Here is a 26,848-nt window from a genome sequence, read left to right as displayed (position 1 = left end):
AGTGACTGCCCTAGGTCACACGGTGGTATGGGAGCAGCCAGATCAGTGAATCCATCATCTGGGCTTTGCCGGGGCTTGCACCACCACCTCGGGCAGTGCCCTCTTCAGGAGGAAGTCCTATTTCTCTGTAAGCTGCCTTCTCATGTGGAAGCTGGGTACTCTGCTACCTAGGTTCCTTGCCCTTGGGATGGCATGAATGCCGAGCGATGCAGGCGGGGCGCCCGCAGACTCAAAAGGCCAGGCCCTGCCTTCGCCAGCAGCCGAATCGCTGTGTGACTTTCGGCCGCCACCGAGTCTCTCTGGGCCTCTCTCTTTCCACCTCTTCCTGGGGAAGCCCCGGGTAAGTTTATTTATAACCTAGTCCCAGGTGCGCCGCCTCGGGAGGTGTGAGCGAGGCCTCGGCACCCTCACCTGAGAACCAGCTCCCCGGCTCTGGCCGCGGGTTGTGTAACCGGGTGTGCGGCGTAGGGGGAGCCGCGGGGCGGGGCGCTCGCGGCTATTCCGGGAGCAGCTATTTTTAGCCCCATTGATGAGTCTGCGTCGGCCGCCGCCGCCGGGATTCCGGAGACGTCAATGGGCACGCGTCACGGTCCCCGCCCCGCCCGCCGGGGGAGGCGCACCGGGGCTGGGACAGCGCGCGGGCGGCCGCGGGCGCGGGGGCGGGGGGCGCGGCGAGGCCGGAACTGCGGGCGGGGGGCTTCCCGGGGGCGGGGGGCGCCGAGCGGCGGCGGCGGTGCGGCTGCAGGAGCGCGAGGCGGCGGCGGCGGAACTGGCGGGGTCCCAGCGCGGCGCCCGCGACCCCCGGCCTCCAGGCATGGGCGCCCCTGCGGCGCAGAGCGGCTCAGGGCCTGCTGGTGCGCGACCCCGGAAAGCAGGAGTGGAGAGGCGAGAGGAGCCCGTGGGGCCAGGTGAGGGGCCGCCGGTGTGGCGCGAGGTGGGCCCCGGAGAGGCCGGGCAATCTCGGGTCTTTGGTGGATGCCTTGGGGCGGGCTCAGGGCCACGCCGGAGTCCCGCTTGGAAACTGGGGAGTCGGGGGAGGGACTGGATTCCCAGCGGAACCTGCTGGCTCAGAGTCAGCCCCCAAGGGCGACGGCCAAGGCTTTCTCTCCCCAGTCCGCCAAGGGTGGGGTTTGGCCCACGAGGGGCGCTGGAGGTGGCCAGGCCAGAGAAATTCCTTCCATTTCCCCGCCGGCTGCGGGAACCGGTTCCAGGAGCGCGGGAGCTTCCAGGAGTCTACCAGGAGACCCAGCCCGGAGGGACGGATGCTGCGCGATGCAACCCCTTCACGGGACTGAGTCAAGAAACCAAGGCTGGGGGTCTCGTGGAATCAGGCGGAGCTGGGGATTAGGACTTGGGGCTTTTGTCTCCCAGGCGTGTTTTTTGTTGTTGTTGTTTTGTTTTTTTTTTTTGCCGCAACATCTTCCCTCCTTGTATGGGGGGGGGGCGCGGGGGGGTCTGTATTTCCAGACCTCCTTACCATGGTGGTCTGTGTTGAGGACAGGACGCAGTTCCCTGACTTGGCTCATTCCCCTCCACAACCCCCCCCTTTTTTTTTTTAAATGAATTCTGACTCTGTTGCCCAGGCTGGAGTGCAGTGGCGCTATCTCGGCTCACTGCAACCTCCATCTCCCGGGTTCAAGTGAGTCTTCCGCCTCAGCCTCCCCAGTAGCTGGGACTACAGGCGCCCGCCACCACGCCTGGCTAATTTTTGTATTTTTAGTAGAGACAGGGTTTCGCCATATTGGCTAGACTGGTCTCGAACTCCTGACCTTGTGATCCGCCCGCCTCGGCCTCCCAAGGTGCTGGGATTACAGGCGTGAGCCACCGCACCTGGCAGGCTCATTCTGTTTTTATGCCTTCGTTTTTGATAGATGACCTGGTGGACAGGGGAAATGCTACAGAGGTGGTTTACAGTGAATTGTTAATTTGGATGTGGGGCTAGTATTAGCGGCACATTGGGAAAGCGCAGGCTGGGCAGAGGTCGGTTTCACAACAGTTATGCCCAGTGGGTGCTGATGGATTTGGGGGCTGTTGTCAGCCTGGCCTGGGACCCTAGTGGTGGGGCTACAAGACTTGCTCCTAGACCTACTCCAAGTGAACATTTAAGATCAGTGACTTGGATGAAGACTTAAAAAGGAAGTCAGCTGACTCCTTGTAGTCATCCAGAGCTGTGAGGAATGACAAGTGCATAGTATAAAATCAAGATTCTAATTGAAGGCAACTGGGCAGAAGGATGGGCCGAGATTCACAATGTGAATGTGACTGACGAGGCCTGTGCTGAGGCCTCTGCTGGACTTAAGAAAGTCAGCTGAGGAGTTCAGGCCCTGTGCCTGGCTCAAAGGCCCAGGAACCCAGGCCCTTAGCTTCTGAGCTGCTCTCTGGACGGAGGCTGTGGGACTGCTCTGTGCAGTGTGAAGCCTCCATCCACTATACAGCTCCAAGTGGGCGGTAGGGGGAGCAAGAATGCCTGATTCTGGACTCCTTGGTTAGGCTCCCTGGGTTCTAATCTCAGTTTTGCCAGTTCCTAGCTGTGTGACCTTTGGCAAGTTGCTTAACATTTCTTTCTGGGCCTTAGTTTCCTCATTGGTAAAATGTGCATCATAATAATCCCTTCCTCATAGCATTGTGAGGCTGAAATGAGAAAATGCATGTAAAGTGCTTAATGTATCTGGCACATGTTGTTTAACAAATATTAGCGGCTGTTGTTATTGCTAATAGTAGTAATATGCCCATTTCTGGGTAGGGATATTAGCCAATATAGAGCTTGTACTCAGGAGGCCACCAGGGCCTGTCAGGCAGAGAGCCTGTCAGCAGTGTCCTGTTGCAAGGGGCAGTTTAGCTAAGAAAAGACTAAAATACTTGCTAGGAAGGACTAGAATGAGGCTTCCTGTGGGCCAGTGCAGGAGACAGAGCTGGGATCCAGGGACTTTTAGAGTCAGGGATGTGATTCAACATAAAGAAGAACGCTGTGGCTCTTGGATCTGCCCCCAAATGGAAGGGACAGCTCTTGAGCTGGAATGCTGTCCCCACCTAGCTGACCTTCCTCCCAGCACAGCTCCAATGCAGGCATGTGCACCCCCCACCTTTCCACACACGCTTACTGAGCACCTGCCAGTGCTGAGCAGAGTTTAGAGACTGCAGATTCTGCAGTGATTGAGATGGACAGCATCCTTACATTCTGGTTGGGTAGACAGGTGATAAACCAGTGAACAGATGTGAACATTAGACCTCTGATGAATAAAAATCAGGCTAGTGTGGTGGGGTGGGGGTGCAAGCTGTTCAGGGAGGTGACATGGGAACGGAAACCTGGTTGATCAGGAAGAGCCAGTTCTGGGCAGAGGGAACAGTGGATGCAGAGGCCCTGAGTGGGGAGCAAAGGCCCATGTGAGGGACCACAGTGAGTGGCTGGGAAATGAAGTTGGTGGGGAGCAGGAACTGCGGACTGAAATCTGGCCTGATGGTCCACCCCATTTGGGGGTCACTTTCCCCTTCTCTAAGCCCACTCAGCCTTTGGTTTGCCCTCTGCCCAGTGCAGATTGTCCTTGTCCTTGGTTCATCCCTTATCAGATCCTGGGGCTCTGGGATCTTGGTGTGCTCATTCTTGGCTCTCCTGTGGTTCGGGGCACACTGCCTGGCTTCCAGGGGGTCCTCAGTAAATGCTTGTGGTGTGACTATTGAGGGGGGCATTTTGATCTGGAACAGGCAGGGCAACAGATACCTGCTTGAAGATGCTAAAATCATTTGTGGGCACCACCAGGTGCCAGACTCTGGCCCCTGTTCTGAGAACCAGATGGGGAAGACCTGGGTGCTCAGGTTGGGCCTGATTATGGTAGGTGGTATTTGGCCCTCCCTACCCTTCCTCCTCAGCAGTGGGCTGGCAGGGAGAAAAGACAAGGCTGGGGGAAATTATAGACCAGTTTCCGGGGGATGGGAGGATGACACTGTCATCCTGGAAAGCAGGTGTAGTCCATGGGCTGGGGCAGATTGGAAGCCTCGTCTTGTTTTCTGTTTAGGGTTAAAGGTGCTTCAGATGTTCCAGTCTGCCCTGCCTTCCCTCCTCCTTTCCTGTGGCCTTTTCCTGCTCCCCATCATACCCACAGGATCGGGAGGGAGGGGTGCTGGCAATGTCGTAAGGGGAGAGCCTGGGTACTGTGGGCCAGAGGTCCTCCCCTTGGCCTGTAGACCTTGGGCAGAGGTCAGGAGGACGAGGAAGCCCATTGCCCACCCTCTGGGGTCCTCCTCCTCTTTGTCCCTCCAGCTCCCATCATCTCCTTCTCTTTTCCCAGACCTCATCTCGGTCTTAAGGGCAATCCAATAATCAGTTAAGGCCTGGTCCTGCCCTCACTCTGGAGCGTAGTCGAGAGGAGAGAGCAGTGGAGTGGGTGGAGGAAGAGAAGGGGAGATGTGGGTCAAGGTACCCTAGCTGAACGAGGTTAGGGGAGAGCTGAAGAGGCTGGGGTGTGGGGTGAGGCGCACATAGTTGGCTTCCACCCTGGAAGGAGAGGCCAGGTGTCCAGGGTGCCTTGGACTAGGAACCAGGGTCTGTGGCTAGCTTGTATGTGTGTGTCCTCATTGAACTTCTCCTATTCATGATATGTAGCAGATAATGTGTATCTAGCACTGTCCTAAGTCTTTTTTTACACATTAACTTTTTTTAGCTGGGCGCGGTGGCTCACGCCTGTAATCCCAGCACTTTGGGAGGCCGAGGCGGGCGGATCACGAGGTCGGGAGATCGAGACCATCCTGGCTAACACAGTGAAACCCCGTCTCTACCAAAAATACAAAAAATTAGCTGGGCGTGGTGGCGGGCGCCTGTAGTCCCAGCTACTCGGAGGCTGCGGCAGGAGAATGGTGTGAACCCGGGAGGCGGAGCTTGCAGTGAGCCAAGATGGTGCCACTGCACTCCAGCCTGGGCGACAAAGCGAGACTCTGTCTCAAAAAAAAAAAAAAAAACTTTTTAAAAAGCCTGCTGATAACCCTGTGATTGTTAATTTTAGAGATGTCATCATTTTTACAGATGAGGAGCATGAGGTACAAAGAGATTATGTAATTTGCCCAAGGTGATAAGCAGTGGAGCAGGGATTTGAACCCAGACAGTCTGGGATCCCACATCCACTCTACTCTGAGTGGAGCCCCTGCCTTTTGGGGGCCTCTGAGGCTTTAGGAGCCAAACTGGAGCCCCTTAGGGAGTTAGGGGTATTCCGCTCTATCCTCACAATAGCTCCCTTCCTGTGCCTGCAACATGCCCTTTTGTGCACGTCAGAGAAGGGTGTGAGGTGGAGGGACTAGATGCTGATGTGTTTATATGGCTCTGAAATGCCCCAGATGCTGTCAGCAGCTCCTGGCCACACCCTACACCCCTGGAAGCAGATTGCCTGGGGCTTGGGTCCCCAGGCTCTGATGCCTAACCCAGGGAGGTCCTTGGGCTGGCTTGTCCCCCTCTTGCGGCCTGGATCCTGCCACTGCTCCCATTCCTGTGTGTCCTGGCCATGCTGTCTCCAGGGAATGTGCTTGCTGGCTGGTTCACTTCTCTTCACTCACATCGACTCTCCCTCTGTAGGCCTCCACCATGGACAGAGGCCAGGCCCTGCCCCTCCCAGGCAGCCTGGTTCCTTCTCCTGGGCCCTGACGGCTCACAGGATAATGTGGTTGGCCAAGGCCTGTTGGTCCATCCAGAGTGGTAAGTGTTCTGCTATTGTCCTTTGTACACCCCTCCAGCAGGTGGGGTTGGGGGGCAGAGGTGGGGTGGAGCTGCCCAAAGCGGATGTGGTTAGGGGGATGGAGGGGAAACCCCGCGGAGGTGGCAGCTGAGGTGCTGTTCAGTGTGGGGGATCTGATTTCTTCAGAGGTGGGGGTAATGTGGGTGTGGGGACTGGGGAAGCCTTATTTTCTTGGCAGGATAGGCTGGAGGGCTCTGGGCCCAGGTGACATGGGCTGGTAGGAATAGGGGATGACAGCTGCTCCCAAGGCAGCATGTGCCTGGTTCCAGGAAGCAGATAGGGTGGAATAGGGTATCCGGGGACTGGGCTGGGAGCATCATGGGGCAGACGTGGCAGTGGGGAACTGGCCTGTCTCCCGGGTGTAGACACTTCTCCAGGTGAGTGCATGAAGGGAAGGCCGGGACCTCCACTCCCTCGTGGAAAGCATGGTTCCTGTCCCTCCTCACTGCGGCAGGCCTGAGGGCCTATGGAGTCTGTGGTGTGGGGGGCGGCCTCTGTGAATGGGAAGGCAAGGACAGCCCTTCCACTACTTGTGATCTAGCACATCTACTCCACTTACAGAAGAGGAGACTGAGGTACAGAGGGGAGAAATGACTTTTCCAGGGGTCCTGCAGTAAGGATGTGTAGAGCCAAGCCCAGAACCATGCCTCCTGGGTAGCTGGCAAGCACTGGCGCCTGGTCTGACAGTGGAGGACATAACTTCCTTGACTGAGGGTGCTTCCAGAGAAGGCCCACACTGATCTGGGACTGAGAGCTGGAGGACGGGAATGGGATTTCCAGCAGGCCTTTCCTGGGGACATGAGATGGGGCCACGGGCACTGTAGTCCTGGTTCTGTGCCTAAAGGAGCTGGAGCTCTGCCTTACACCCCAGCCAGACAGGGGCCATGAGATTCCCTTCCTCCTTCCCTGGAAGAGGGCCATCTCTGAGCAGCAGCCCTCCCAGGCCATGAGAGATCTTGGATGAAGCAGGCGCTGGCTCAGTATCTCCCTCAGCTTCCCAAACACTGTTGCCTCACAGGGTGTCAGCGTTCAGGGTGCAGAGAGCCTTGGAGAGGTGGCTGGGGTGGGGAGGATGGGGTGTCTGGTCCCAGCCTGGAGGGAAGGGGGAAGCCCTGGGAAGCAGGGCCTCCTGTTCTGGGGGTGGGGCTGGCTGCGCACCTGGCCTCCCAATGGCAGCAGATGCTGTACCACCAACCTCGTGCCGAAGACGGAGAGGAATTACTGTAAGAGGCAGGTGTTCTCTGGTCAGCTGCAGATCTGGACTTGGAAGGCACGTGAATGTAGATGACAGCAGTGGCCAGGTGTCCCTCCCTCAACTCGGCCCCCACATCCACCCCCAGTCCAGACCCAGCTTCCTAAGCACCCAGCTCTCCCTCTGGGTACACAGCAGCCTTGGTGGGCAGAATTCCTTGTGTTTACCTCGTCGTCTGGGTGATGGTGGTGATTGGGTGGAACTCCCATGCCAGATACACTGCCAAGGCCACCCTGAGGGGCTGCCAACCGGGGCCCCATGAGTGCTAGAGCTGCTGGTCTTGTGACGTGGGCACCTGTCTGCCAGGCCCGGGCACAGGCCCAGGGTCACGCTCATGCCGGGGCTCCCGTCAGCTGACTATTTTGGGCTCTTGCTGACCTGGGCCAAAGTCAGGCCCAGCCAAGAGGGCCCAAAGTGGCTCCCCCCATCCCCAGAGGCCGGCTCTGGTTTCTGCTATATAAACAGAGGAGGACACACCGGCTTGGAGGCAGCACCACATCCAGAGCCTGCTCAGCTGCTGCCCGGCCTGGGCTGCGAGGATAGGCTGGCTGGGCAGCACGTCTCTCCCCACAGGGCTCCCTGAGGCTGCCAGAAAGAGCCCCCAACCAATATTGGGATTCTCCCTTCGTGCGGTTGTCCAGGACCTTTGTCCAGGGTCAAAGCAGATCGTGAGGAGGAAGCTGGTGAGTCTTGGGACGGGGACATTGAGGAATGGGAGCTGGGCTGTTTGGATTTTTTCCCATTGTGACTGTCATGCCAAACCCTTTGGCCTTGGGTTCTGCGGGGAGGAAGCAAGGGTGGCTGACAATTGGAGGCATGAGTGTGCAGCTTGACCACAGCTGGATGGCAGTAGTTGGACTTGTGAACGCTGTGACTGAGAACTGGGAGAGGTGGACAGAGACAGGTGATGCGGTCTAGCTCCTTCCTCAGAGCTTCCCCACAGGGTCCGTCTTCCTCTCCTGTCCACCCTATCTGGATGAGGCACTGGTCACTGCGGCAAGTTTGGTGTCCATTGGGGTATCTCAGGATTGGCTTCTGAGTGGGGGCCCCTGAGCCCCCACTAGTTGGGACTGAGTGGCTGGGCCAGGGGCTTGGTGCCCTGCTGAGCCCTCAGCCCCTGGCCTGTCCCCCTTGCCGGGCCTCCCAGCTGCTTTGGGTGCCTGAGAAGCAGAGCTGGAGAGAAGTCTGGCAAGTCTGCCAACCAGCTTGCCACAAACACGCTCTGGGACCTGGGCCAGGGACTCTGGCCCAGCATGGAACAGGCAGCAGCTCCTTACGTGGGAGGCTCCTGTGCTCTCCTTCCCAGTTCTCAAAAAAAATTTTTTCCCCTTTCTGAACGTGAGTCTCTAAACGAATCCAGAGCCTGTGACTAAAAATACTTTAACAATAGGAAAGTGCATCAGTCTTTCCGGCTGGGACTCGTTATCAGAGGGTTTTTATTTTGGAATTTGAAATTTTGCCCGCATGGGCTGGGTGGAGACCTTGGGCCGAGGCAAGGGAATTTGGTGGGTGTTGATGTTCTGCAAGGTGGTGGGAGACCCTCCAAGGTGAGAGGAGAAGAGAGCTGGCCAGGAGCTGAGCAGACTGAGGGGGAAACCGAGGGAGGTTCAAGGCGTGGGCCAACCTTTCCCAAAGGAACTCTGATCTTGTCAGTGTTTTCCAGCCCCGTCTGGCTGTTGTTCCTGAAGTCTGATCTTATTCTTTTGTGCTGTATGTTAATTTCTTCTGGCCTGAGAGGGAGGGAGGGAGGGAGGGGTAGGGAAATCACTGGACTGAAGATAGCCTCTGCGGCCATACCCTGACCTCCTTAATTAACTGGCTCTCTTCAGAGTATTAATTGACCACTTGCTGCATACAGAGTCTGGAATTCTCCCAGTGCTGGGTAGAGCCACATCGCTAGGTAGAGCCACATCGCTGGGCACACTCTCATTTCCTCTCACTCAGCCCAGGAATGGGAGAAGTAGAGATGGGGTTACTGTTTGTAGTTCCTGGAGCAGGAGGGCTGCTGGCTCCCCCGTCCAGCTGAGGACCTTGCTATCTCCTGCCCCTGCCAGTCCTAGGATTCTGCTGCAGGCCGCTGTGGTTGTCCCACTGCAGACACGAGTTCCACAGGGCCGAGTGCAGGACTTGAGTATGCATGGATTTTGGTATATGTCGGGGTCCTGGAACCCATCCCCCTGTAGCACTTCCCTGTGCCTTGGAGGTACTGCCTGCCTTCTGACTTCCACCCTCACTTGCCATTACAAGTTCCCCACAACAGTGGGGGAGCCCAGGCCCCAGGCAGTGCTACATTTGGATGTTGAACCTCTCCCTTCCGTTGTGAACTGAATTCTGCCAGCACTGGGACTGGTGATGTCTGCATTAGGCAGATGAGGAAGCAGTCTTGGAGAGGACAAGGGATTGGCTTCAGGTCACACATCAGGCTTGCTATCTCCTGGACAAAGATGCCTCTGATAGCTCTTCTATCTTTGGCCCCTGCTGAGAGCTGAGGGGAAGGGTGAGGGGAAGGGTGCAGGCCTGCCTGGGTCCCTGGGATGCTGGTTTTGGGGAGATAATGATACATGTGCTCATGGTAGGGCTTGGGCAAGGGCCAGGAGAGCAGAGCCAGGGGTCTGGGCCTGACCCTTCCCCCCGGGTTCCCAGAGCTGCCTATGGGAAGCCCCCGGGGCAGTAGGCAGTGCTTCCCTGCCCACAGTGCAAATCCCCCTGCCCACTGCCAGAGCAGGAAGAGGAAGTGGCCAGGTCAGGGCTGGTGATAGACCCTGGGGCCGAGGGGAAGCTCCCAGGGCCACTTCTGAGCTGGAGAAGGCGAAGCTCACTCCTTCTGCCCACCCCAGGGGAAGGGTGTGGAGGCCCATGGGTGGGGACAGTCTCAGTGAAAGTAGGGCAAGTTCCTGACCTCTACTCAGTAGGGGTGGGGCCCAGCCCAAGGTGGAGGGGTAGCGTGGGAAAAGGGCTGTGTAATTCCACTTCCTTCATCTCCTGTTTACCCATCTCTACCCCCACCCTCTGGGCTGGGGAATGGTGATGGACATTGGCTGCTCATCTGGGGCCTGCACTGGGCTACTTACCACCGAGGATGTATAAAGGATCTTCCTAGCATGGGGTAGGAGACAGTGCCCTTCTCCTCATGGTGTTTACATCTTTGTGAGGGATGGGTCTAAGTACATGATAAATCCCTGGGCCCCATAAGATTTGACTAGGAGGGGTAAGGGCCTGGTGAACTGCTCAGAAAATAAACTGTGTTGTCAGCAGGAGGACCCCCTTCTACTATGAAATGTTGCATTCCCTGCTAACGGTACTTGTGCTCTATCTGTTGATAGAAATAATACATAATAAGAAACAGCCACTGTGGTTTCAGAAGCACACACTTGAAAGAATTGTTCTCAATAAATTCCATCTGCATCTGGATCCATATGAAGAAATATGTCTCCTCATTCAGGCGTGGCTATTTAAAAATAAAATTTGGGTGGGGCGCGGTGGCTCACACCTGTAATCCCAGCACTTTGGGAGGCCAAGGCAGGCAGATCACAAGGTCAGGAGATCGAGACCATCCTGGCTAACACAGTGAAACCCCGTCTCTACTAAAAATACGAAAAACTAGCTGGGCGAGGTGGCCGGTGCCTGTAGTCCCAGCTACTCGGGAGGCTGAGGCAGGAGAATGGCGTAAACCCAGGAGGCGGAGCTTGCAGTGAGCCGAGATCGCTCCACTGCACTCCAGCCTGGGCAACAGAGCGAGACACCATCTCAAAAACAAACAAACTTTGGGGGGAATATAACATAATACAGAAAAGTGCACACATCATAGGTGTACAATTATTATTATTATTATTATTATTATTTTTGAGACAGGGTCTCACTCTGTTGCCCAGGCTGGAGTATAATGGCATGATTATGGCTCATTGCAGCCTCAGACTCCTGGGCTCAAGCAATCCTCCCACCTCAGTCTCCCAAGTAGCTGGGACTACAAGTGTGCACCACCACAAACTGGCTAATTTTAAAAATTTTATTGTAAGGAAAGGGTCTCATTGTGTTGCTCAGGCTGGTTTCAAACTCTGGGCTCAAGCAGTCCTCTTGCCTCGGCTTCCCAAAGTGCTGGGATTTCAGGCATGAGCCACAGTGCCTGGAGTACAGTCTTAAGAGTACAGTTTGGCCAGGCACGGTGGCTCGTAATCCCAGCACTTTGGGAGGCCAAGGCAAGTAAGGAGTTCACGAGGTCAGGAGTTCAAGACCAGCCTGGCCAACATGGTGACACCCCGTCTCTACTAAAAATACAAAAATTAGCTGGGCGTGTTGGCGGGCACCTGTAATCCCAGCTACTCGGGAGGCTGAGGCAGAGAATTGCTTGAACGCAGGAGGCAGAGGTTGGAGTGAGCTGAGATTGTGCCACTACACTCCAGCCTGGGTGATAGAGCAAAACTCTGTCTCAAAAAAAAAAAAAAAAAAAAAAAGTGCAATTTGATGACTCTTCCAGAGTGAACATGCTTGGGTGATTATCGTCCAGATGGGGAACTAGAATGCGTCCATTCCCACAAAGGCCCCCATTGTAGGCACCTCCATTTTCAGTTTATAGGTTGTGTGTGTACCTGGTTTTGTGGTTCACTTATAAGACTCAAGGCCCACGGGGCCAGAAGCCACAGCCTCTGGAGGTTAGAGTCTAGGGCCAATAGGTCCTGCACAAAACTGGGAGTTAGGGGACCTGAGTTTCAATCCTGCCCCTGAGCCTCTGTTTTTGTCTTTAAACAATGTAGATTGTAATTCCAAACCTGGAAGGGTTGGGGAGAGGGTTAAATGGAAGAATCCATGTGAAGTGCCCTGGCCAAGGTCTGACCCACTCCCAGTGAGAAGGAACTTATTATAAATGAGTTGGTTGGATGTAGTGACTTAGAAAAAAAAAAAAAAAAAGAGTTGGGCTGGTCCAGACTCTAAGCTGAGGTCTTGGAGGATCAGCAGGATTATAATAGAAAGGAGGAAGGGAAACAGTGTGCCCAGTGGGTGAAACAGTATGTGCAAAGTGGGTGATGGGAAGGTTTAGCTCAAGGTCCTTATATGGGGTGGGTGGGGAACTGGGGTGATGAGGGCAGATGGATAGGCTGGGCTGTGGTGTGGGGGCCTGACTACTGGGTGGGGCTGTCTCTTGTTTCCAGCATGACATCTTCTCTACCTACCCTTCTGTGTTGTCATGGCCTTGCCTTACCTTCAGGTCCCTGTCTCTAGTTTTGGATACCTCTCTCATTATTACCTGTTCCCTCCTACCCCATCTCCCTGACAATTAGCTGTTCACTCTGACCTTGTTCTTGAAGGTTAGACTTGGGTGGGGGTGTCTCTGGCCAGTCTGGGACCAGCATTTGCTTTAGGCCTCCCAAAGTCCACATCAATTGTGCCTTTCTCCAAAGTTCCACTAGCTGGACTCCACTCTCTCAGAGGCCCAGGCCATCCTCCCTGGAGGGCCCACAAGGCCTGGGATCCCCAAGCCCCTTTCACCTCTCTCGCCTTTATCTTAGGCTAGGTGCTCCACACGGGAACCTGCATCAGTGGCCCCAGCTGTGTTTCCACAGAGGGACTTTGCCTTTTTCTCCTTATTTACTTATTTTCAGAATGTGGTGTGTTGAGCACCCCTACCATTCCCCACCCCTGCAAGCATGGCCAGGTGGCAGCTGTAGTTTCTTATCCTCCACCAGGCTTTGGGGCAGCAGGACTGCAACCTCCATAACCTGCAGCGGCTTGGGGAGGTGGGGCCTGGGCTGCAGGCCCAGATCTGGAGGCTAGATGCTGAGATTCAGACCAGGGACCTGGACAGCTCCTCACCACACTCAGTTTTCCTTGGGCTTGTGGGTGGGCCTACCTCACAGGATGGTCTGTGCCACTTTTTACAAATGCGAAGTTGTTAGGAGGAGAGGAGGGTGCCTGAGCTTGAGGCTGGTTCAACTCTCAAAGAGCTAGCAAGGCTGGGCGGGGGGTGGTGGCTCACGCCTGTAATCCCAGCACTTTGGGAGGCTGAGGCAGGCGGATCACAAGGTCAGGAGATCGAGACCATCCTGGTTAACACAGTGAAACACTGTCTCTATTAAAAATACAAAAAATTAGCTGGGCTTGGTCCGGGGTGGGCACCTGTAGTCCTAGCTACTCGGGAGGCTGAGGCAGGAGAATGGCAGGAACCCGGGAGGCGGAGCTTGCAGTGAACCGAGATCGCGCCACTGCACTCCAGCTTGGGCAACAGAGGGAGACTCCGTCTCAAAAAAAACAAAAAACAAAACAAAACAAAACAAGAGCTAGCAAGGGTGGAGACTGAGCACAGACTGGTCAAGCCATAGACAACACACCTGTTCTTGCTGGTTAGCAGGAAGAACATTGGCTTGGCTGATTATCTTTTGCTACCTATTAAAATTGGTTTTAGGCCGGGCGTGGTGGCTCAAGCCTGTAATCCTAGCACTTTGGGAGGCCGAGACGGGCGGATCACGAGGTCAGGAGATCGAGACCATCCTGACTAACACGGTGAAACCCCGTCTCTACTAAAAACTACAAAAAACTAGCCGGGCGAGGTGGCGGCGCCTGTAGTCCCAGCTACTCGGGAGGCTGAGGCAGGAGAATGGCGTGAACCCGGGAGGCGGAGCTTGCAGTGAGCTGAGATCCGGCCACAGCACTCCAGCCTGGGTGACAGCGCGAGACTCCGTCTCAAAAAAAAAAAAAAAAAAAAAAAAAAAAAAAAAAAAAATAAAATTGGTTTTATTTTGGCCAGGCACAGTGGCTCATGCCTGTAATCCCAGCACTTTGTGAGGCCGAGGCAGGCGGATCACGAGGTCAGGAGATCAAGACCATCCTGGCTAACACAGTGAAACCCCATCTCTACTAAAAATACAAAAAAATTAGGCAGCATGGTGGCGGGCACCTGTAGTCCCAGCTATTCGGGAGGCTGAGGCAGGAGAATGGCGTGAACCCGGGAGACGGAGCTTGCAGTGAACTGAGATTATGCCACTGCACTCCAACCTGGGCGACAGAGGGAGACTCTGTCTCAAAAAAAAAGTTAGTTTTATTTTCTAGGGAAGGCCCTGCTGGGGTGGAGGGAGATATCCTGGGGCAAAGCAGGTGCTAGGTGAGGAAGCCAGACTGTGACACAGCTGGGATAGGTTCAACCACCCAGCAAGATGCTGTGTGCTCCTGAGCAAGGTGCAGCTCCTCTTGGAACCCTTGTCTCCTAATCTGCAAAATGGGAGGACTTGAATTCTTTTTTTTTTTTTTTTTTTTTTGAGACGGAGTCTCGCTCTATCGCCCAGGCTGGAGTGCAGTGGCCGGATCTCAGCTCACTGCAAGCTCCGCCTCCCGGGTTTACGCCATTCTCCTGCCTCAGTCTCCCGAGTAGCTGGGACTACAGGTGCCCGCCACCTCGCCTGGCTAGTTTTTTGTATTTTTTAGTAGAGACGGGGTTTCACGGTGTTAGCCAGGATGGTCTCGATCTCCTGACTTCGTGATCCACCCGTCTCGGCCTCCCAAAGTGCTGGGATTACAGGCTTGAGCCACCGCGCCCGGCCTTGAATTCTATACGTAGTTTTAAACCTTTTTTTTTTTTTTTTGAGACGGAGTCTCGCTCTGTCGCCCAGGCTGGAGTGCAGTGGCCGGATCTCAGCTCACTACAAGCTCCGCCTCCCGGGTTTACGCCATTCTCCTGCCTCAGCCTCCCGAATAGCTGGGACTACAGGCGCCCGCCACTTCGCCCAGCTAGTTTTTTTTTTTTTTTGTATTTTTTAGTAGAGACGGAGTTTCACCGTGTTAGCCAGGATGGTCTCGATCTCCTGACCTTGTGATCCACCCGTCTCGGCCCCCCAAAGTGCTGGGATTACAGGCTTGAGCCACCGCCCCCAGCCTTTTTTTTTTTTTTTTTTTTTTAAAGCTGTGGAGTCATTTTTCACAAAAGGATTCCACAAAATCCAAGCAAAATCTTATGGAAAAGCCTAAGAGAAAGAAAAGCAAAACTTTGGCTGAAATGAGGTAGGGATCCTGGATGGGTCCAATTGGCAGCATCCTGCCCACACTTCATGTTCAACCAGTGGCCTTGAAGGAAGATGGTTTGGGGCAACCCAGAGCTCTCTGCAGACGCATTCACGTTGAGACTATGCTGGGATGGAGAGTTCTGTCAGGTTCTGACCAGATCACTGAAGGCCATCAGCATTACAGTCACCCCTCGGTATATGAAGGGAGTTGGCTCCAGGACCCCAACTTGTACTGTGAATACTCAAGCCCCACTGTTGGCCCTGTGGAACTTGCAGATACTAAAAGTCGGCCCTCTGTATATGTGGGTTTTTGGATCCATGTTGGATTGAAAAAATCCCCACATCCCTGTATAAGTGGACTTACACAATTCAAACGTGTTGTTCAAGGGTCAGCTGTATGAAGACTGCTCCATCTGTGGTGGACAGTGAGGCTTTAGAAAGAGAAGATAGGCAGGCTACTGGATAGTCTTCATGGGTGTGGGCAAGGAGTGGTCACTGCACGCAGGCAGTTGGTCTGTGGGACCAGTGAGGCATGGGCTGTGGCTGGCAGTAGGAAAGTGGGAGAGGCTGAGTGCAGTGGCTCATGCCTGTAATCCCAGCACTTTGGGAAGCCAAGGCAAGAGGCTTGAGCCTGGGAGGTCGAGGCTGCAGTAAGCCATAATCGTGCCACTGCACTCCAGGCTGGGCGACAGAACAAGACCTTATCTCAAAAACAACAAAACAAAAATGGGAGAGGAAAGGACTCGAGATGTTCCAAAAAAGAATTTCAGGAAACAATGAAGAGTTGCAAATGGGGCATCAGGAGCAGAGATTAGGTGGCAGGCAGGGGGTGCAGAAATGACAGGCTCTGTCTGAAACAGCTGAAATTTGAGGTGCTTGTGGGACCTTTGAGTGGGCAGAAGCGGGGGCTGGAGACGAGGGTGTGGGAAACCTGTGATGGGGGTTGAGGGCGGAAATCAGGAGCAGGCAGAGCCTGGGGGCAGAGGAAGTCCTATGGGGTGACCAGATGAGGTGAGAACAGGCTGGGTGGGTGCAGGCTCAGTGGAAGCAGAAACTCATGGATATTGACTTACATGGGAAGAAGGGGAATGGTTGGGGGTCGCAGTGGGGTGGCAGGGCTCTCTTTTCCTTGGTTTTTTTTTTTTTTTTTTTGCCCTTCCCTCTCCTCTTACCTTGCCATGAGGGCTCCCCAGGTTCAGGAGAGATCAGGGTGGACGGGTGACGGCCAAACCAGGAAAAGCTCCAGGTGGCTGCAGCCTGGTCTGTGCCCAGCCGCGCCCTGGCGGGCTGTTCCGCACTCCACCGGGCAGGTGATTACTGGTCAGAGCTGCCTCCTCAGAGGTGCTGGAGGTGGGGTGGGAGGGTCGGTGCTCCCTGATGTGGACAGGGGGAGGGGGATTGATAAGAGGCGTGGAGAGATCCCTAGAAGTGCAGTCTGTGCCCTGGGTTCCACCCGTGTGCCACCACTTGGCTGTGTGACCTTCGGCAAGTGCCATTATTTCTCTGAGCCTGTTTATTTATAAAATGGGGAAGAGTTGACACAAGTTTGAAAAGATTTCTCAGGCTCCACCCGGTTCTGAAATTCGGTAATTTCCCAACTAGGGTGCACTCCCCCTGTAAGGGGCTGGGGAGGGGGCGGTGCGAAACCAAGTTCAGTTTGTGGAGCCGGAGCTGTTGGCCGAGCTTGGGCCTGGCCAACCCCTGCACTCCGGAAGGTCCTGTGTAGGGAGACTGCCTGGAGGGACTAAGAGGGGGCTTTGACGTCTCAGGGGCAGCCTCTCAGCCTGAGATCCTGCTGGGGAAGCCGCGTCCTGTGCACTAGCTGCGCCGAGGGCTGAGGTGAGGGCGCAGGCTCCCCAGGGTGTGTCCAAGTTGCCTATCCCAGCCCACGGCCTGTCCTGACCGCCCAGCAGCGGCAGCAGCGACACCCTAGGGCTCCAGAAAGGTGCAAAGGCGGGGCTGGGCTCGGAGGGAGCCAGAGGGACCGGGCGCGGTTGGCTCCCAGGAGCAGCTGGAGGGTGAGGAGATCCTCGTCTGGGGAAGCCCCACGGCCGCGTCTCTACAGCGCCCCTTCTCGGGCTCTGGCCCTCCCGCTGGTTATTTTGGACCTGGGGGCCCCCAGCTGGGACCCGGGTCCGGTGCGGGGAGCCTAGCGGGCCTGGGAGTTGCTATTTTTAGCGGGCGCGGCGGGCGCGAGGAGCCTATTTATAGATCAAACAATCCGCGCTCCCTGCGTCAATGGAACCCCGCGTGCGTCACGCGCGCAGACATTCCAGGCCCCCCCCTACTCGCCCCGCCCCCTCGGGCTCCCCGGGCCGCGCCTCCCCCTGGCCGCCTCCCGCCGGAACCGCACCGCCCCCCGCGCCCTTGTATGGCCAAAGCTCGCCGGGCGGCCTGCGTCAGTGGCGCCCCCGCCCCTCCCCGTGCGTCACGGAGCACTTAAGAGGAGGGTCGGGCTCGCCCGGGGAGTCCCAGTGGCAGAGGCTGCGAAAGTTGGGGGAGTGCACAGAAGAACTTCGGGAGCGCACGCGGGACCAGGGACCAGGCTGCGACTCGGGGCGCCGGTCCGGGCAGGGGCAGCGGGAGCCGGCCGGGTAGGTTCCCTTCGGGGAATGTGCATCTGTTTTTAGGGGTGGTGCATGAGGGAGATGGGTGTACACGCGGGCAGAAAGGATGTTGCAGGGCCAGCATGTAGGAGGGTGGGTGTAGTGTGCAGCTCTAGTGCAGCGGGATGAGAACCCAGGTCAAACTGGAAACTACTGGGTGCGGAGTAGGAGGTAGGGGAGGTTAATGCCTGCAAGGTGGAAGCCACAGGGAGTTGGGGTTGGTGCCAGGAGTAGGGACTTGTCCAGCAGGCGGCTGGCTTTTCTCCTAGGGTGTCCAACTGGGCGCACAGTGCTCTGAACTTGGGTGGGTGTGGATGGGGATCAAAACACCGTGGGGGAACAGGTACACAGAGCTTTGGTGCTGCTGGGGATCCATACGAGTCCAACTGGGACTGGGTTTCCAAAAGGCTCTTCTTCCTCCCAGCCTGTCAGCCCCCTCCCAGTGCCCCAGTTGTTTTCTTAACACTTTAGAGGCTGTGGCTGAGTTGGCAGGGGTTCCCCACCCTGAACTTTCTGTCTGAGGTGCGTTAGGAAGCCTCCGGATCACTGAAGGAAGTGACTGGCTTGGTAACTGAGCTGTGGAGGGTTGCTTGCTCTGTATTGAATAAAGGAGGCTTCTTGGGGTCAGGGGCAGGGTCTCTGGAAGCACAGGGAGGATTGATTTCGCTGGGGCTTGGATCACGTGTGTGTGTGGTGTGTGTGTGTGTGTGTGTGTGTATGTGTGAGAGAGACAGACAGACAAAGAGAGGTGGAAACCCTTGTCCTTGGGGATCCTGGATAGAGGTTGCCAGTGTTGGAGTCTTGGGGCAGTGCTGCCTAGAGGATACCTTCCAACCATTCCAGCTCCAGATGCGGATCATCCCTATGCCCCCTCCCTCAGTAGTCCCTGTTGGATCTTACAGGTAGGGTGCAGCCTGAGGCTTGTTCAGCAGAACAGGTGCGAGCCACATTATTGCCAGGACCTGCCTGAAGCCGGATTCTCCCCACTCCCTCCTTCAACCCCGCCTCTTCCTCCTCCTGTGGGACTGCTCCCCCTTCCCATGAGGCTAGATGTAGGTTGTATCTTGTGTTGTTAAGAACCTGCATGAAGGGGGAGGGATTGATGGGGGTTGATCCGGATGTGGGACGTCCAGGTGGAGAAACAGGATTTGAATAAGGCAGGAACGAACGCCCAGTTCTGCCCAACTGCTGTCTTTCCTCCTTCACCCCCAGCCCATCCCTGCCCAGGCTGTCCTAGTGCAGGCAGATGTGGCCACCCTCACCTCTTGCAGGGTGCTGCATGCCTGTGGACTGGTGCCACTGGGTGGGTGGGGCCCAAGCTACGAGGGTCTCTGTTGTCTTGGTTGGTTATGTGAATGTCAGGCTAGGGGTGGAGGTGCCCTGTTCGGTCCCGTGGAGTTAGAAGAAAGGCTAGGACCAGAGAGGACTTCCTGGGCTCTTGGCCAGGAGGTGGTGACAGCCTTTACCCCCATCACTGCACCCCTTGATTATGGTACTCTCTGTTCCTGCTTGATTTCTTCTCCAGCTTCCCTCCTTGACTGGTGAGGCCGGAGTTATGCAGACCCCAGACATGGAGGTTGGGAGGGAGGCTGTCCTGGAGCCTCCTCTGCATTATTTGTTGACCATTCTGTGCATGTCAGGATCATCCTGAATGATGCTATCTCTGTTCAGGCTCTCTTCAGGCTCCTCGGGACTGGGGGTGTGTAACCCCCTTTGCCTGAGCCCCTGGATTCTTCAGGGCACAGACCCCGATTTAGTGGAGGGGCAGAATGTCTTCCACCCACCCACCAGCAGGCTTCTCCTTCCTGCATAGCCACCTTAAGTCTTCTACTGGTCTCTCACAGTTCTCTTATTAAAATAACTGGGGGCAGCAGAACATTCTTTTTAGGTACTGTGGTCCATTCTCCTGGGAGTCCAGGGGGCTGTGGTCTCCTTCCTCCCCCTTCCCCTGTCCCCAGCAAATGGCCTTTAAAGGTCTGGAGCCAGGTTACCGATGAGGAGGCCTAGGCTGCCTTCCTCTTTGCTTCTGGGAGCATCTTGGGCAGTGCAGAGTGGCTTCCCAGCCCCAGATGGCAGGATTGGGGTGGGCTTGGAATCTGCTGCCTTTGCTCAGTGTACAGGGTTAGGGTGGAAATGGGGGACAGGCTAAGGCCTCTGCGTTAGGCTGCCTTCTTAGGCAGCTGGGCTTTCACTCCCAGCTCCTCTTCCATCTCCACGATGTCCTTCTTCCTAGGCACTACGAGGGGAGGAGAAAAGGGGCTTTGCAGAGGCTGGGATGTGCCTGGGAGTATTCCCAGGAAGTGCCTGTTTGGCGAAACAACCAAGGGAGCTGCTCCTGAGAGCTGGGCTGAGGCTTTGCTGAGCTGCCTCTCCCACTCACCCTTTTCCCAGCCCCCACCACGCCTTACCCGGGCAGGGGGGGCAGGAGGGTCAGGGGGCTGGAGGAACACAGCTTCCCCCTGTTCCAGCAGAGAAATGCTGGCTGGATGCCTCCCCTAGGGTTCCCAGGCTGACTAGGGTGTGGCTGGCCTTCTAACGGAGCCCACTCATGCTGGGCCGCTGCCCAGGGGCTTTGTGGCATCTAAGTCGAGACGGTACTCAGGCCAGGGGTCAGGATTCCTGGGTGCTCTGGTCCTGGTGCCTCTGTCCCATCTTTAGGCTGGGGTTCCTGCCACCTTGCTGCTCTGGGGCCCAAATACTTTGAGACTAGGCTATAGGCTTCTCTCACTGACTCTCCTTTCCCTCCCTGGGGTCTCCTCTCTCTCCAGAGATGCCCTGTATCCAAGCCCAATATGGGACACCAGCACCGAGTCCAGGACCCCGTGACCACCTGGCAAGCGACCCCCTGACCCCTGAGTTCATCAAGCCCACCATGGACCTGGCCAGCCCTGAGGCGGCCCCTGCTGCCCCCACTGCCCTGCCCAGCTTCAGCACCTTCATGGACGGCTACACAGGAGAGTTTGACACCTTCCTCTACCAGCTGCCGGGAACAGTCCAACCATGCTCCTCAGCCTCCTCCTCGGCCTCCTCCACATCCTCATCCTCAGCCACCTCCCCTGCCTCTGCCTCCTTCAAATTTGAGGACTTCCAGGTGTACGGCTGCTACCCCGGCCCCCTGAGCGGCCCAGTGGATGAGGCCCTGTCCTCCAGTGGCTCTGACTACTATGGTAGCCCCTGCTCGGCCCCATCGCCGTCCACGCCCAGCTTCCAGCCGCCCCAGCTCTCTCCCTGGGATGGCTCATTCGGCCACTTCTCGCCCAGCCAGACTTATGAAGGCCTGCGGGCATGGACAGAGCAGCTGCCCAAAGCCTCTGGGCCCCCACAGCCTCCAGCCTTCTTTTCCTTCAGTCCTCCCACCGGTCCCAGCCCCAGCCTGGCCCAGAGCCCCCTGAAGTTGTTCCCGTCACAGGCCACCCACCAGCTGGGGGAGGGAGAGAGCTATTCCATGCCGACCGCCTTCCCAGGTTTGGCACCCACTTCTCCACACCTTGAGGGCTCGGGGATACTGGATGCACCCGTGACCTCAACCAAGACCCGGAGCGGGGCCCCAGGTGGAAGTGAAGGCCGCTGTGCTGTGTGTGGGGACAACGCGTCATGCCAGCATTATGGTGTCCGCACCTGCGAGGGCTGCAAGGGCTTCTTCAAGGTACTGCGTGGCCCCGGGTGGGGCTTTTTGTTGGAAATGGAGAGAGGCTGGCCTCTCATCCCATTGGGACCTGTGGTCACCCCCTGGATTCTCCTCCCAGCTAAGTTCTGTCCTGCAGGACGGGGTCAGCCCTGCCAGGTGGGCCGCCTTCCTGGAGACCCATAGATGCCAGGGCTGGAAGCTTTCATTTGACAGGACACTCAGGGGCCCGTGGGATTGCACAGAGCTGGAGGGAGGGGTGAGATACGGGCAGATATGGGCTACAGGGGTGCCTGGCCAGCCTCTGGTTTTTCTCTGCCTGTCCTCCCCCAACTCAAGGTTCTAGTGGGAAGGGGTGCCCCCACGCTCTCACGTTCCTGGCGTGAGATGAAAGGATCCTGGCGGAGGGTTTGGTTCCTGAGGACCAGGGGTGGACTTGGGAACAGGCTGTGTGTTTGTCCCAGCGATGGTGCCTGCTTCACTTCCCGTCCCCACCCCCGGCCCTTTGGCCCTCTCCTGTCTGCCCTAGGGAGAGGGCAGGCGGACAAGAGCCCATGAAAAAATACAGGTGTCTGGACTGCCGGAGACACCCTGGTCCCCGATATTGTGTCCTGGGGTCTTCCTCAGAGGGAGAAACCTCCCCCAATGTCTTCAAGACTTTTCTCTCCCCCCGAACCCCCTATCTCCCTCCCTTGCCACCCAAATGTTAGAAAAATAGCTGTGAACAGAGAGTGCTTTTGTCTGCAGTGGCAGCAGGATCTGGACAGTCCTCTCCCCTAGGCTCCCCCCTCCCCACCCCACACTCTGACAGCCTGTTCCGTGTTGCCCCCCCCACCCAGCGCACAGTGCAGAAAAACGCCAAGTACATCTGCCTGGCTAACAAGGACTGCCCTGTGGACAAGAGGCGGCGAAACCGCTGCCAGTTCTGCCGCTTCCAGAAGTGCCTGGCAGTGGGCATGGTGAAGGAAGGTGTGTGGCTGGGGTGCAGCCCAGTGGGGCAAGGGTAGGCTTGATTGGAGTGGGACCAGCAGGGTCCCCAGGCTTCTGCCCTGGATGACCCGGGGGAGGGCACGTCTTATTTCCATCCCACCTCTGAACCCCAGGACTTGGAGGGAGGCAGCCTACACCTGCCTGGATTGTGAGGGTGGTGGCAGGGGGAGGTCCCTGTAGGATACCTTGGATCTCAGGGGCTCTGGGTCCTAGGGACTCGGTGGGGCGCATCTCAGCAGTGGTGTGCGCGGCTTGGGCTGAGGGGCCCTTCCTCAGATCTCTTCCTTCCTCACCCCTACCCGTTCCTTTGCAGTTGTCCGAACAGACAGCCTGAAGGGGCGGCGGGGCCGGCTACCTTCAAAACCCAAGCAGCCTCCGGATGCCTCCCCTGCCAATCTCCTCACTTCCCTGGTCCGTGCACACCTGGACTCAGGGCCCAGCACTGCCAAACTGGACTACTCCAAGGTGAGGTCCCACCCCATGCCTCCCTCGGAGAGGGCTATGAGTACACGCAGTGCCTTTGTGCATGTTAGGAGAGCTGTCCCCTCCAGAAGGATAGAATGAGAAAGGAAGTTTTAAAAAGAAAGAAAGAAAAGCTACCCCCTCCAGTTTGACAGATCAAAGATCAAATTTTCCCTCTGGGCTGACCAGATGGGAAAATGCACCCCCTCAGGCAGGTGGCCAATTAGAAAAATGTGTCCTGTTGGCAGCTGCAGCCCTGGGTTAGTATGTGAGACTTGGCAAGCGAGAGCCTGGGCAGGATCTCACATCCACTCCCACTCCCAGGATCTGGCATCCAAGTGTCTGACACAGCCGTATGTGGCAGTGGGTGCAGGACCCTGCCTGGGGTGCTGACCCCACTGGACCATCCTCCTAGTTCCAGGAGCTGATGCTGCCCCGCTTTGGGAAGGAAGATGCTGGGGATGTACAGCAGTTCTACGACCTGCTCTCCGGTTCTCTGGAGGTCATCCGCAAGTGGGCAGAGAAGATCCCTGGCTTTGCCGAGCTGTCACCAGCTGACCAGGACCTGTTGCTAGAGTCAGCCTTCCTGGAGCTCTTCATCCTCCGCCTGGCATACAGGTGAGAGCTGCCGACTGTCTGCCCAGCCCCTTTCCCTGATACACCTGCCTGTGAACCACCCTGATCGCTCTTCGTGCCCATCTGCCTGCCAGGTCTAAGCCAGGAGAGGGCAAGCTCATCTTCTGCTCAGGCCTGGTGCTACACCGGCTGCAGTGTGCTCGTGGCTTCGGCGACTGGATTGACAGCATCCTGGCCTTCTCAAGGTCCCTGCACAGCTTGGTTGTCGATGTCCCTGCCTTCGCCTGCCTCTCTGCTCTTGTCCTCATCACCGGTGAGTGACCAGTACCACACCAGGTCCAAGGGAGTGGGTGTCAGGGAGTTGACTGGTTCTCAGGAGGGCACTGTCCCAGGGAGTTTGGTGAGCTGGGATCTAGCACTTTCTGGGCCCCTGCACTGCCCCAGGCTCATACCAACAGTAAAGTAGGGACCATAGGAATTGGAGATGGGCTCAGCTGCATCCAGCTCCAAAGCCCAAGACAGCCTTTGGTCCCAGACTGCCAGGATCTAGACTGCAGGTGTCATGTATGTGGCCTAGGGTATTGGCTTGTTTTTTGTTGTTGTTGTTGTTGTTTTGAGACGGAGTCTCGCTCTGTCACCCAGGCTGGAGTTCAGTGGTGTGATCTCGGCTCACTGCAAGCTCCGCCTCCCAGGTTCACACCATTCTCCTGCCTCAGCCTCCCGAGTAGCTGGGACTACAGGCGCCTACCACCATGCCTGGCTAATTTTTTGTATTTTTAGTAGAGATAGGGTTTCACCATGTTGGCCAGGATGGTCTCGATCTCCTGACCTCATGATCCTCCCACTTCTGCCTCCCAAAGTGCTGGGATTACAGTTGTGAACCACTGCGCCCGGCCAAGGGTATTGGCTTTTTTTTAAAAACCTTCTTGTTAATTTTGCTGCATATAGAAAAGTACACAAATGGTAAATTTTTATAAACCGCACTTACCCAACCAGCGCCTTGGTCAAGAAAGAGCACATAACTGCCCCCCAGAACCCATTATTATGCCCCTTCCAGTCATTTGCCCTCCCCAAGGGTAACCAGTACTTTTTATTTAAAAATTTTAAAAAATAAGATAGTACCTCACTATGTTGCCCAGGCTGGTCTCAAACTCCTGGGCTCAAGTTCTCCTCCTGCCTCAGCCTCCGAAAGTGCTGGGATTACAGGCATGAGCCACCACGTCCAGCCCTTCACTGTGACTTCTGACAGTGCAGATCAGATTGGCTGTGCCTGTTTTGGACTTTATGTAAATGTAGTTCTGCAGGATGGAATCTGGTGTTGAATGCAGAGGTTTTCAGATCTCTGTTTTTTAAAGGAAAGAATCCACTCTCGTTCCTTTTTTCGCTTAAATTGCACAGGGGACCCAACTATGTAGAACACAATCAGAGGTACTCTGGGCTGAGGAATGTTGAGTTCTGAGGCTGGGTTTCTCAGAACAGTGTAGATTTTAAAAACCCAATGATCTAGCCGGAAAACCTCAGTTAGGATTTTATTTCCCATTTGTGACCCTGGGCAAGTAAGTCATTAGCCTCCTGGGCCTTGGGTTCTCACTTGGAGTATGAGGATAATGAGGGTTACTGCCTCTCAGACTTGTGGCGATGCTTACTAATGGCCAACATGTGAACGCGCTTTTGTGAAGTGCCAGCAGAGCATGAGGGGTGGTCGGGGCAGCAGTTTTAGGGGCCTGCGGGAGGCTGGGGCTTTGGGGGCCTGGTTGTCAGATGTGCAGCTAATCCTGTACACTCCCCACAGACCGGCATGGGCTGCAGGAGCCGCGGCGGGTGGAGGAGCTGCAGAACCGCATCGCCAGCTGCTTGAAGGAGCACGTGGCAGCTGTGGCGGGCGAGCCCCAGCCAGCCAGCTGCCTGTCACGTCTGTTGGGCAAACTGCCCGAGCTGCGGACCCTGTGCACCCAGGGCCTGCAGCGTATATTCTACCTCAAGTTGGAGGACTTGGTGCCCCCTCCACCCATCATCGACAAGATCTTCATGGACACGCTGCCCTTCTGACCCCCCATCTGGGAACACGTGTGCACATGTGCACTCTCATATGCCACCCCACGTGCCTTTAGTCCACGGACCCCCAGAGCACCCCCAAGCCCGGGCCTGCGCTGCAGAATGACTCCACCTTCTCACCTGCTCCAGGAGGTTGGCAGGGAGCTCAAGCCCTTGGGGAGGGGGATGCATTCATGGGGGAGACCCCACGATTTGTCTTATTCCCCCGGCCTGGCCCTGGCCTTTATGTTTTTTGTAAGATAAACCGTTTTTAACACATAGTGCCGTGCTGTAAATAAGCCCAGTGCTGCTGTAAATACAGGAAGAAAGAGCTTGAGGTGGGAGTGGGGTTGGGAGGAAGGGATGGGCCCCACCCACCTGGGCAGCCTTTCCAGCCTCTTGCTGGCTCTCTCTTCCTACCCTCCTTCCACATGTACATAAACTGTCACTGTAGGAAGAAGACAAATGACAGATTCTGACATTTATATTTGTGTATTTTCCTGGATTTATAGTATGTGACTTTTCTGATTAATATATTTAATATATTGAATAAAAAATAGACATGTAGCTGGAACTGGGATTCAGTCTGTCTCTGATGCTCACTTCCCACTCCCCCACCAGACACACCTCATCATTACATAAGAGATGGGTCGCTCAAGATGAAACTTGGATGTTACCAGCCTGAGCTGTCAGGCCTCAGTGTACTTATTTGTAAAAGGTGGATAATAATGACACCTGCTCCATGAGGTTGTTATGCAAAGCACTTAGACTAATTTCTAACACATGGGAAGCCTCCACTAGATGTGCCTCGCTCATTGCAGGGGCCTGCAGTGGCCGACTAGCCCAGTTATTGCAGGACCCTAGCAATATACTTAGCCGCAGATCTCAGGGTTGTCACAATTCCTAATCTGGACACATTATTCTCTGATTATTGATTTCCACATCCATAAAACAGGAATAGACCCAGCCTCACAGAGCTTTTAGGATCAGAGGAGTGTGTGTAATGTTTAGCATGGGCTGGGTTTAAGTAAGCCCAAATTGGTAGTAACTTGTATTCAGTGTTTTTTTTTTTTTTTTTTTTTTTTTTTTTGAGACGGAGTCTCGCTCTGTCACCCAGGCTGGAGTGCAGTGGCGTGATCTCGGCTCACTGCAAGCTCCGCCTCCCAGGTTCACACCATTCTCCTGCCTCAGCCTCCCGAGTAGCTGGGACTACAGGCGCCCGCCACCACGGCTGGCTAATTTTTTGTATTTTTAATAGAGAGGGGGGGTTTCACCGTGTTTGCCAGGATGGTCTCGATCTGACCTCGTGATCCGCCTGCCTCGGCCTCCCAAAGTGCTGGGGTTACAGGCGTGAGCCCCCGAGCCAGCCTGTATTCAGTATTTTAACATTCTCAACATTCTCAACATTCCTCCCCACTCTCCTGCCACCCCAGCAAGAGGATCCAGGGATCTGGTGGCCCTCACCTTCTTGGCAAGAAGTCCCTACCTGTGCCTGTGTCCCCATGTAGGCCCTCCAACCCCCCAGGCTCATCAGTTGTTTAGTCAGCTGGCTTAAAATGCAGATTCCTAGGATCTACCCCCAAAGACTCAGATTT

At 55.9% G+C, this 26,848-nt stretch overlaps 1 protein-coding gene across 5 annotated transcripts; it reads left to right on the top strand.

The window, feature by feature from the left end:
- The first annotated feature begins 654 nt into the window (after nucleotides 1-654).
- On the top strand, nucleotides 655-25,827 carry NR4A1 (nuclear receptor subfamily 4 group A member 1). 5 transcript variants are annotated; one of them, XM_033222009.1, is made up of 8 exons: nucleotides 655-908; nucleotides 5,561-5,680; nucleotides 20,335-21,212; nucleotides 22,031-22,160; nucleotides 22,495-22,646; nucleotides 23,059-23,261; nucleotides 23,354-23,532; nucleotides 25,012-25,827. In XM_033222009.1, the coding sequence occupies exons 1-8, from the start codon at nucleotides 815-817 to the stop codon at nucleotides 25,266-25,268; spliced, it is 2,013 nt and encodes a 670-aa protein (XP_033077900.1). In that variant the 5' UTR covers nucleotides 655-814; the 3' UTR covers nucleotides 25,269-25,827. The 5 variants fall into 5 exon arrangements, with proteins under 5 accessions (XP_033077900.1, XP_033077903.1, XP_033077902.1 ...); XM_033222012.1 differs by lacking the exon at nucleotides 655-908 and adding an exon at nucleotides 7,546-7,655 and having other exon boundaries at nucleotides 5,566-5,680; XM_033222011.1 differs by lacking the exons at nucleotides 655-908; nucleotides 5,561-5,680 and adding an exon at nucleotides 6,912-7,655.
- Nucleotides 25,828-26,848: the final 1,021 nt, after the last annotated feature.

The sequence above is a fragment of the Trachypithecus francoisi genome, unplaced genomic scaffold (genome assembly GCF_009764315.1).
Source record: "Trachypithecus francoisi isolate TF-2019V2 unplaced genomic scaffold, Tfra_2.0 Lachesis_group11, whole genome shotgun sequence".
Classification (NCBI taxonomy): domain Eukaryota; kingdom Metazoa; phylum Chordata; class Mammalia; order Primates; family Cercopithecidae; genus Trachypithecus; species Trachypithecus francoisi.
Note: the sequence above shows the minus strand (reverse complement) of the source record. Positions and strands in the feature narration are given on the sequence as shown.